General features: G+C 38.5%; 1 protein-coding gene across 1 annotated transcript in view; it reads left to right on the top strand.

Moving 5' to 3' along the window:
- Positions 1 to 12,158, top strand: part of grid1b (glutamate receptor, ionotropic, delta 1b) — a 375,427-nt gene that overhangs the window by 330,345 nt on the left and 32,924 nt on the right. Inside the window, 1 exon segment of the mRNA XM_052610800.1 lies at positions 3,034 to 3,172. Coding sequence (XP_052466760.1) covers positions 3,034 to 3,172 — 139 coding nt within the window.

Raw genomic sequence — 12,158 nt, 5'->3', positions numbered from 1 at the left:
CAGAAACAACTTATCAGCTTAGAATGCTTTTAAGAGCAGCCAGAAGAACAGGTGATGATTTGACTCAGGGCTTTGAAAGATTTAAAATTAAAATTAAAACTGGTGCCAGATGATATTGGGGTGTCAATACATCATTCACTCTGCTAATGCAAGCATCTAATACATCAAGCTTTCTTTGGAGCGGTAAGCATATAGTGTTTGCAGATATTCAGAGAATAGTTTGTCTAAAAATGAAAATCCTGTTATTATTTGTTTACCCATTCAAACCCATGCAACGCAAAATGAGATATCTTGTATGTTTGTTTTAATCTTGAATGCAAAAAAAAGTGGATGTATCCAGGTGACAGCAAAGCACCATAACAAATATAATTTAAGAAATTCAGTCACTACTACTTTCTAAGTAGTTTTAGCATGTTAATTGGTATTACTATGCTAATACATTTGGTCTTGAAGGAGTAAATCTGCAATAGGGGTGCTCCGATCACGATCGGCCGATCGTTATGCGCATCTCGTCAGTAAAGCCGGTTCTCTAATCAGCGGTTAATTCCATCAGGTGTCTGATTTCACATAGAGCAGATGTTACTACACAGAGCCGTTGTTAATAGAGAAGATGCGCAAATCCACTTCATTTTCAGCGTTTTTTGGTGCATCTTCTCAGTTAACAACAGCTCTGTGTAGTAACAGCTGCTCTATGTGACATCACCTCCAAGCATTTTCGGTAAGTGAAGAGTGCCTTGTGTTCGGGCCGGCCTACTCTCACGTTGTCCTGAGACCCCAGCCTGGATACGTGCCCAAGGTTCCCATCACTCCCTTCCGAGACCAGGTGGTGAACCTGCAAGCGCTGCCCCTGTAGGATGCAGATTCAGCCTTGTCGTTGCTGTGTCCCGTAAGAGTGCTTCGCATATACGCGGACCGCACCCAAAGCTTTAGAAGCTCTGAGCAGCTCCTGGTCTGCTTTGGAGGTCAGCAGAAGGGGAAGGCTGTCTCTAAGCAGAGGTTGGCCCACTGGATAGTGGACGCCATCTCCTTGGCTAACCATTCCCAAGGCAAGCCGTGCCCCCTGGGGGTGAGGGCCCACTCCACACAGAGTGTGGCCTCCTCCTATGCGCTAGCGCACGGCACCTCTCTGGCAGACATCTGTCGAGCTGCGGGCTGGGCGACACCTAACACCTTTGCAAGGTTTTACAACCTCCGTGTAGAGCCAGTTTCTTCCCGTGTGTTGGGTAACAGGTAATTGGCGGGAAGGGCTGGCTGGGTGTCACGCTTGCTGCGCCATTCCCCCTAACACGGGGATGTGAGCGCCTTTCTTCTCCCAGTAGAGTTCCCCGGTTGGAGTACCCTGGTCGAGCATCCTCCAGCACCCTCGGCAGCCAGACTTGGCGGAGCAGTCTGTCGCCAGGCCCAGTACTGGCGTTAGCATGCCTGGAGTCCCGGTCAGCCCCTGTACTGGGCTAGGTGTTCTTATGGCTTGGTTCCCTACGGGTAATCCCATATGTGTATTCTTCCACGGTAAGGTTTCCCTCTTGGCAAACCCGTGTCTTCCCTTGACAGACCCATTCTGTCAGTCTCTTCTGGCAGCCGTTCCATCCCTACTCCAAGGTAGGACCTGCCTCAGAGACCCCTTCCATATGTAATACTGCCCCTGGGTCAGTCCATATCGGTATATCCACATGTCACCTCCCTACGGGTAGGATGTGGTCTCCGTAACGACCTTTTCCTAAGGCTCGCTTCCCCATTGTCTTGCCAGCTGAAAGAACAAATAGGGAAGATTTGAAGCAATCTTTCTCTGAAGGTTGAAATCCCTTCCATTAACTTTATGTGGGCGGAACAGCAGCATGGCCTTCTCCAGCAGCGATGTACTCACCCTTTGGCCCCTTCGGTACCAAGGTCAGTGAAGGTTACGACTTTAAGCGTAGCTTTTGTGGCACTCCAGGGCTTGTCAACAATTGCAGCACCACAGGGTTGTGACGAGGTTCAGGTTGTGGCGTTTTCCATAGGACCCCATTTGTCGGTCGACATAACTCCTAGTGACCGACAGATAGAGAACGTCTCGGTTACGTACGTAACCCTCGTTCCCTGATGGAGGGTTATGTCCCCATGCCACAACCTTGCACCATTGGCTGTTGCCGGGACACGTTCTCGGCTCCTCAGCGTAAAACCTAATGAGTGGATGCACCTGTCGCCCTATTTATACCCATCGGCACGGGAGTGGCTCAGGTATGTTAATCCACTAGCCAATTTTCATTGGCGTTTTCTCTTAAATTCAGAGATGATTTGCCTCCCAAGTGAGACCCCCTTTTGTCGGTCGACATAACGTCTCCGTTCCCTCCATCAGGGAACGAGGGTTATGTACATAACCGAAACATTCTCATCCAAGAGACAAAATGGAGTAAATAGCTACCTCAGCAACTAGCATTCTAAACCCCCAGGTCCCTTTGTTAATGTCTGGCATACTGCCTACCAACGTGTTGGAAACTAGTTATTACATCTGGCCTGTTTCTATATGACATCTCTGTAGCTTGCCACCCTACGAAATGTGCAGTAGATAGTACAAAACCTAATAAAACTTTTTCAGCAGTAAGCACAATCACTTGTTCCACTGCTCACATCTTAAACATGTGGAATTAGCTATACTGATTGCATTTTAATAATTAATGCCATTTCTTGCTAATTCTAATGACTAAGGTCATTAATGTGAATGTGTGTTTTTATTTTATAGATTATGCACGTCTGTGTTGAAATTACCATATGATAATCTTTTAATACTCTTTGTTGTAATAGGCCTCCATTTTATGAGTATAAAATCCGGAATATAAAAAAAAAATAAGAAGAAGAAGAAGAAGAAAAATTATGAAAGGTTTAAAAAAGGGATTTTTTTTAACAACAAAACAAAAACAAAACAAAAGCTAAAAAAACAAGGGTGATTTAAATATATGTGTGTGTGTGTGTGTGTTATTAAAAAAAAAAAAAAAAGGAATCAAATCCCTTCTTACATTTATATATTCTGAAGGATTTTTGTGTTATCTGCCACAGGTGGAGATTCAGTGGTGGGGTCTGTGGCACTGAGGATAGTCATGGGCAGTTGGTGGTTGTTCACATTGATTGTGTGTTCATCTTACACGGCTAACCTGGCTGCGTTCCTAACGGTGTCCCGCATGGACAACACTATAAGGTAAAGTGCTATTTCACAAATAGTCCCACTCAATGGTACCATATGGTACAGAGTTGATCTATGTCTATTAAAAGCTTTTCTATCCTGCATTTGTCCTTAGAATTGGTGCATCCTTATGTTCAGGAAGCTTCAAACATAGTTTGGCCACATGGCAAGCAATATGCTGAAAATTGATGCAGTATTATACAGTTTAACACACGCTATGTGTGGCAAGAGAAGGCAAGCAGGAAATTTGAAACATTGGGATTTTACAGAAAAACTGTGGAAAATATGAAGATTTTTAAAAGGGTCCAATTATGGTCTTTTTCAAAGTCTTGATTTTGTTTTGGGGGTATACTAGAACACGCTCTAATGCTTGTTGCTACAAAGAATTATTTTTCACAGATTTTACATTATTACAATACCTTTTTCTCCAGCCTGGAACAAATGGCTCGATTACTTCCGGGTTCGATGAAGGCCCACCTTCAGAAAAATGAAATGTGAAGTGAATGGCTAGCTGTTCCAGTGTGTTTGTAAATGGCGAACAGCTTAGACTGTGTTTCAGTACTGCCACGCCCCTTGCAAAGCAGCAAGTTTCGTCTGTTATATATGGCGTATAATTATAGATGGCATCAATATAACCATATAAACCCCGAAATATTGAACAAGAGGATCGCGCAGAACCTTTGCACACATGGATATTGCAAGACATAATAGAGTGGTAGCATTATTGTTTTGTATAAGTGCATATGAATTATGTTTATTGTTCTTTAAGTCCAACATGATAACATTAATTGAAGTGAAACTATTAAACTTAATACCATAGTCCAGTGTTTCCCAAAGACTACACTCTATTTTTGGTGGCATATATATGCACACTCATTCTCTGTCAGCAGGAGGGGCTGTTGGAGTGGTAGAGATCAAGGTTTGCCCAGTAACGGCTGTACACAAAACAGCTCTCCACTCACAAATGCTGCATTATCAGACATTACATGAAAGATGACATGAACATGACATCCTATTTTTGTGAAGACGGTTTCCTTCAGAAATACAATGATAGAAAAACACTCACACTCAATCTATGGGAAACACTGTAGTCACAAAATTTAAATGTAAATTTAGCAGATTAGGCCTACATCATTGTCCTGTCAGCAATTTATTTTAAAAACAGCTATTTATTTTCATAATTGTAACATATATACTTACATACATAACTATTCAGGTGCATGTGTAATAACTTGCGAAAACTTGACACTACAGCAGCATTTCTTCTTCATCGTCGTCTTGTCTGATGCACTCAACCAAGGGTTCTAGCCATGACCTCGCCCCACCCCACCCCCCCAACCATTTGAATTTCCACAGGTGGGAATTACTTAAATAATATTCTAATGGCCTGCTTTGTGGCATCACAAAAACATGGAAAACAATGCTGCAGTCCAAATGATCTGTTCATTGTTGTTCTTGAAAAGTATTTTTTTTTTTTTTTTTTTTACCAAAATATCTTCCTTTGGGGTGGACTTTGAGACTTGTAACTTTGTAGATCTTTTTTTTTTTTATGCCCAAACATACACAGTACACACTGACTAAAATTCAAAAATTGAAAAGCTTAATAGGACCCCTTTAGAAAACTATATCCATCCATAAGTAATAACTACCAATTATTTTAAAGACATAAATTAAACAAACAAAGCAGAATATAAAGTTCAGTTAAAAAAAAAAAAAGTTTAAAAACTACTAAATTCCTCAAATAAATCTCTTGAGTGTATTTCAACTGTTTAATCCTAGAAGTTTGTAGGTTTGCTGTCTGAAGCTGAGAATAGGATTTCATGATGGCAAGAACTGTGCAAGTCGTAAGTCGGCTTTCTGGGACATGTTCCCATTAGAGTGAAGCGAGGTGAACTAGAGAGATAAATGTATTAGTATGGATGGAGAGAGGTTGAGACTATTACAGTGTGTGTGTGTGTGTGTGTGTGTGTGTGTGTGTATTTGCTTGTTTTTGTTTTTGTTTTTTGAATAAACAAGCAAAACTGAAGCTGAATTTTAATTCTAGTGATCACCCTACATTTTCATATATGGAAAACTGCAGAATTCACTTTTTGATAACTCACTTTGTGTTTCATGGGAAAACCCAACCTCACATAAAGATAAAAAATATGTATAATAAAACTTGACTTCATTTTCACTATAATAATTACTAAAGTGTGTTCATATTTTTTTTAGTTCAATTTTACCCTTTTTGAACTCAATCTTATTAAAGGGCCAAACAGAGATCATACATTATTAATGTTCACTGTCACTGGCATTGATTCAGTCTTTCATTTAGTCTACAGTTTGGACAGCTGGCGGAAGTCATTTTCATAAAAGGCTGACAATTAGATATATATCAAAATATATATACTGAATACAAATCCATATATAATATCTCAATAAATGCAAAAACTCTTAGGCTGTGATTAACGAATTCATGTTTTGTAACATTTTGGACTGATTCCCATAACTACCCTCACCCATAACTCACAGAAATGTTATATACTGGCTTCAAAATTCTCCATAAGGTGACAACTCTGTCACTATCATTTCTTACCTACTTTGATCATGGAACATAATAATGGAATTTGTTTATACTTTTGGAATTTGCAATTTACAAAATTTGACTCAAATATCTGAGGGGGCACTTTCCCCCTTGGTTTGAATGGGCATGAAGCCCGCCTAGGGCGATTAATATAATTATACAGTTAATCACTCGAATTCTATGGGAATAGGCGAGTCCACATCACAACTATACATTGTATGTGCCCCTGCCCTTTTCAGTCCTGTGCTCATTGTGTACTGGACATGTGATGCATATTGGCACACAAAACTGAACATACTTTTGAAAATAATTTTACCCTAAGTCAGAAGCCAAAATCTGATTGGCTTACTTCAACTAAGTTTCCAGGAGCCTAAGCAGTCTGCCAGGAAATAAAGACAGGTTCAGGAAGACTGTGACAAATGAGCACTTCACATAAGCAAAAAAACAAAAAAAAACAAAAAAAACACTGGATTTCAGAAACCTTATGAAGATTAACTAGAAACATTAGAAACAGTAAAAAAATAATAATTACATTATTATTATTATTATTATTATTGTTATTGTTATTATTATTATTATTATTATTATTATTATTATTATTATTATTATTATTATTATTATTATTATTATCATTATTGGACTTTATTATTCTGTGCTCAAATATTTCTATTCTGTGTGCTTCTTTTCCTGTGTTCCTGCTAGTTTGTGTTCACATCTGTAAATGTTATCCAGCGCTCAGGTATGATGACAGGTGTTTACCCAGCCTGTGTGCCTCTGATGTTTGACTGCATTTGATTATGCTAATTTTGAGCGAACTGCGTCACATCAGAGTGTGAACAGATCTCTGCTCTCAGACAAACATAACAACATATTCATTTGTGCAAGTTTTGTTGAAAGACAAATGCTACATATACATGTTCAGGATGGTCTCACTGTTTTTCATAGGCACTATTTTATAGAAATCTTAATAAAATGTATTTCAAAATAAATAAATAAAAACTGTGTAAATTTGTGTGATTATAACAAACTCTTATTGTTTTTCCCCTACCCCTGTTTGCTGTGACATCTCTGTTTCAATGGTTATCTAGATTTTTTTTTTCCCCACTTGTCCTCCTTATTCTGACTTGTATTGACTATTCCAAAGGTGAGATCAATTGAAGGGATAGTTAACTCAAAAATTAAATCACGCACAAACATTATGTTGATCTGAACAGTGTTGTTACTGTAATTAGATGTACTGTATATTTTTTCAGTAATCCAATTACACTTTATTTTCTTTCGTTCTTTCTTTTTTTGATAAAATGAGCATACTGTTTTCCATTTGGTTGAAGGCCATGTGAATGCTGAGTGAGCAGATACTGAGGTCATGAACCTTAAAGAACAGATTGTATTGAGCGCACTCTCACCTGTGTCCTCTCTTTCAAATAGTATGGGGAAGTCTATTATTAATTTATTTATAGACAAGATGACATTCAAGGGGCGTACTTAATACACTCGCTCGTCTGTGCTTCTGCACATGCTTAACATACTCTGTCGGTTCATAGAGTTACCATTGTAACCAGGATGGTAAGGGTGTTGTAGGGGATTAGAAAATAATCCACAGTTCAAAAATAAATATTTAAACATATTACAGTAAAACATTATTATTATTATTGTTATTATTATTATTTTATTTTATTTCTGAAAAGTGACATTGTCCTACAGTGAAAAAAGAAGGCAACATCTATCATGCCTCACCTTACCCCATTGAGTTTTACCAAATCCCCTAAAGAAGGAATGGGCAAACCTGGTCGTGGAGGGCAACTGTCCTGTAGAGATTTGCTCCGATCCTGATAACCTGATAACTGGTAACATAGTAATTACAAAGACACCGATTAGCTTGTTCAGGTGTGTTTGATTAGAGTTAGAGCTAAACTCTACAGGACAAAGTTTGCCTATCCCTGATCTGAATTGTGCAAGGGGTTAAGTGGGGGGAAATTAAGAATAAATGGAGGTAAGTCACTTGACAGGAAGAAATGCCTCCATTGTGCTATGACTGGCCTATTACCCTGTTCCCCCGAGTTATTAGGAAAACTAATTAAAAAGTAAACAGCTCTCACCTATTTAAAAGTTACATTAAAATTTTAAATTGCCTCGAAAACATTATCAATGACAGAACAAGAAGTGAAATTGAAGGTACAACGCTGTGTCTGTGACCATTCACCCAATTTTACCATTATTTTGTCTATAACCAGGGGTGCACATAATTTTTTCAGCCTGGTTCTCAGAAGAGAACCTGGAGATTTGGTTTTGTCCTGCAACTATAATATAATAATAGTTATAATATTATTACACTTTATTTATTTAGTTTTTTTTTTTTTTTATTAAATAATAGTAAATAAACTAAATAATAGTGTGTGATAATATTATTAAAAATAAAAAGGAGTCCTAGTATTAAATACAAATGCATTTATTTTACAGTAAATAAACTTATAAATAAAATGCTAATATTTACTACTACTTTGTTTGTTAGCCTCTTTAAGAAGAATTGCTTTATGTATTCCCCAATTTTAAGTCACTTTGGAAAAAAAGCATCTAGAAATAAATAAACAAAAGCGTTTTCATCATATTCAAACTTAAAATCAGCAGGCTTTTTATTTTGGCGGGTTGCCGGCAAGTAAGTATACGCGCTTCCGGATTTAGCGCTGCTGAGTGAAGAGTGTCAATGGATGAATGTCACAGTTTTGTATTGTGCTTTGAAACGGTAGGAGTATAGCCTAGATTTATGCATTCAGGTTGAAAATAAAACTTATATAGTACAGTTTGTGATCTAAAATGGTAATTGTGCATTAACAGCTGTCAACCATGTTGTACGCAAATGCGCTGTCAGAACATATTTATATTATGCATTTTTTATTTTAGTCGCGCATGCGGACCTACAGCCCACTTATGTGCACCCCTGTCTATTACAACAATTACCTTTAATATAGGTAACAACAATTACCTTAAAATAATAATAATAATAATCTGAAAATTAAATTAGCATACCTAGTTGTTGTATGCCAACTCTAAATCAGGAAAACACTTACAGTAGACCGACAAGCAAACTGGCATTACAGAGTGAAACGTTTTCTTTCTTATGTTTCATCGGCTGGGCCTGACAGCTCCATTAGCAGTACAGATGGCCCAACATCTCACATAACTTACAGAGTTGTTTTTGGATTTTAAAGTTAGCTCTTGACAAGTTAGGTCCCTGTCCTGTTGATGTATGTTGGCTGAATTCTGGATGAATACTGTGGCACCATTAACATGATAAATTCAGACATCTTTAGGTTGGGCCCGTCACACCAAGGATTTCACGTTTATGTTTTTGTAACGAGGAGGCATTACTAGAATCCATTTGCAAAAGTTTATTAGAGAAAGATCAGACAGAGTCGTGAAACCAGGCAGCGAGTCAGTACCGATAGCAGTCCGATCTTTCAACATACACAAAGGGAAACCAACAGGCAGAGACATGTAGGCAGGGGAATTGGTCAAACAAACATCAGTCCAGTCAGGCAGTAAATGCACAATACTCAACTACTCAATGCTCAATACTGTTTAAGGGGCCGTTCACATATCGTGCCTAAAAACGTGTGGAAAATGCTAGGCACGCCGCTTTCTCCTTCTTTCCAAAGCGCTCGGGCAGTTGCGCTCCAGAGGCGTCTGCTGTTGCTAAGCAACCATGACCTGCGCTCTCCATGAAGACGCGGAAATTTCAGCAAAGGATAAATGGATTTGCAGCACTAAAAATCGCTTGCAGTAGCTCTGCTACTAAATTTATTTCAAAATGGCAATTCATATATAGTTATGGTCAGCTGTTCCTTCATCTTGGCTGAGCTTTTAAAGTTTTTACGGGAAAGGATGAAGCTGATTGGTTAGTTCTTGTCACATGACCTGCGGTGCGCTTGCGGCTCTCTGTAAGGTTGAGTTTTAACTCAATGTGGTGCGGAAAAAGCGACCGTGTCGCTTCCATCATGAGCGCGCATTCCGCACACCTACATTGGAAATAATGAAAATGAGTGCACATAAGATGCGATATGTGAACGGCCCCTATTACTTACTGTCAACTTAATTTAAAGGTTGGCAATGTCAAACGCAACATGTATTAGAGTGTACAGATCTTCATAAGTAGGGTTGGGTATTTTTAGAAATGTTCCGGTTCAGCTTCTGGTTCCATTTAAATGAACTATTATTATGTTTTTTTTTTTTTTACTGTTTTACCTTCACTGAATGTAGCATTGCTGGAAGGTAGTAAGTCACGTTGAGTAATGCTAGTCCATCAATCAGCACGTGTTTTTTACATCTGCTATTAGATGTACAGTCACACAAAACGATGTGCACAGTTATCAAAGGCGCGAGTGCACATACAGTCATGGGAAACAATATGTTCGGCAATTTAAGACGCGACAGCGCAACGAGTTTGTGGAAGGTGCGTCATTGGAATCAATGTGCTCAGTAATTAAAGAGGCAAGGAGGCGTGTTTGTTAATCGGTCCGTGACATCCTTAACGGGAAACGCTGAATACTCAGAACACCGGCACAAGGCTGTTCACAGCGCTTGGTCACGTGTTGTACCAGAACCATTTTCGGAACCGAAACTTAGAAATTGCTCACAGTTCCGGTTATTTTCAGAGAACAAAACCGGTTTTGAATAAGAACCAGTTCTCATTCCCATCCCTATTTTTTTATTTAGACATTCTTTCAACATTAAGAAGATCAGGCCCTTTCTTTCGGAACATGCTGCACAAATCCTTGATTAAGCTCTTGTTCTGTCCAGGCTGGACTATTGCAATGCTCTCTTGGCAGGTCTTCCAGCCAGTTCTATCCAGAAGGCAGCAGCAAGATTAATTATTAATTAGCTGAAAAGAATACTTCACACCTCTGTTTATCAATTTGCACTGGCCACCAATAGCTGCTCGCATAATAAAATTCAAGGCATTGATGTTTGCATACAAAACCACCACTGGCTCTACATCCCTTAACCTAAATATATTACTTCATTCTTATGTGCCCTCTAGAAGCTTGCATTCTGCAAGTGAACATCGCTTGATTGTGCCATCCCAGAGAAGCACAAAGTCACTTTTACGGACTTTTAAATTAAATGTTCCCTCCTAGTAGATGACCTTCCCAACTCAAACCGAGTTCTTAGCCATCTTCAGGAATCGGCTTAAAACACATCTCTTCGATCTTTATTTGACTCTCTAACTTTAGCACTCACTATTCTAATTATATTCTAAAAAAATAATAATAATAATAATAAAACTACCTACCTACCTTTCTAATCTTTCTGTATTCTATCTATTTTTTTTTTATTATACAATTATAAAAAAGACCTCTAACACTAGCTTGCTCTATTCTTTTTCTATTCTATATGTTTTCTTTTTATTTATTGCATTATTTAAAAGCCCTTGCTACGTGTACTGCTTTTAAGCTAACTGAGACTTATTATAGCACTTATATGTCATTGCTCTTTTGTTGTTTTTGATTGCTTCCATTGACCTCAATTTGTAAATCGCTTTGGATAAAAGTCTCTGCTAAATGACATAATGTAAATGTAAATAAAGTGTTTTTAGTTTGTTTGTTTTTACAGTGCAGCTTGTAGTCTATATTTTGTAAGTTTTGGATTGTAATTGATGAACAAACGCACACACATCACACAGTGGTCTATTGCCCTTGCCTTATTCAGCCAGAGGGTGGTACTCTTATGTTTACTGACAGGCTTTAATTTCAATTTCAATTTATTTATAAAGCACAATTAAACAAAACTACCACTGACCAATGTGCTGTACAAAGTAAAAACAACAAAATAACAGATAAGTAACACAACATCAAACTGTGACGACTCGTGTACCAGAGAGACACAGGAGATAGTAGATCCAATCGCAAGTATTTATTAAATAAAGGTTAATCCAATTCTTGGTCGAACAAGCAGAGGTCAAGGCCAAACAGAGAGTCCAAAAATAAACAAAAAAATAAACAAAGTAGGGAACAGGAAAGGGAACTCGGAAGACGAGAGGTTAGGGTCAATCTTGGGAGACGAGAAGATGAAGGGGAAACTCGGATGACGAGAAAGCTGATAACAGGAAGGGTAAGGACTCCATACAAACAACAGGGAAAGACTGGTATTTATAGGGAGGCTAATGACACTAAAGTGACTGCACCTGGTGCAATTAACAGGAGTGCAATTACTGTGAAGACAGGACCAGACTAGAGGAATTCTAGTGCCTACGGTGAAGTGCCTAAGGGGAAGTGAGCCCACTAGTGGACACCCAGGGAAACAGAGACTAGACAGCGTGACACAAACCAGGACAACATCATCACCCACACACATTAAATGTTATCATAGAATGCATACCATAAATTCAGAAGCAAGTATAAATTGCATTTAAATATTGATTTAGATTGTTACAAGTTG

Source organism: Carassius gibelio, chromosome A12, assembly GCF_023724105.1.
Source record: "Carassius gibelio isolate Cgi1373 ecotype wild population from Czech Republic chromosome A12, carGib1.2-hapl.c, whole genome shotgun sequence".
NCBI classification, from domain to species: Eukaryota; Metazoa; Chordata; class Actinopteri; order Cypriniformes; family Cyprinidae; genus Carassius; species Carassius gibelio.
Note: the sequence above shows the minus strand (reverse complement) of the source record. Positions and strands in the feature narration are given on the sequence as shown.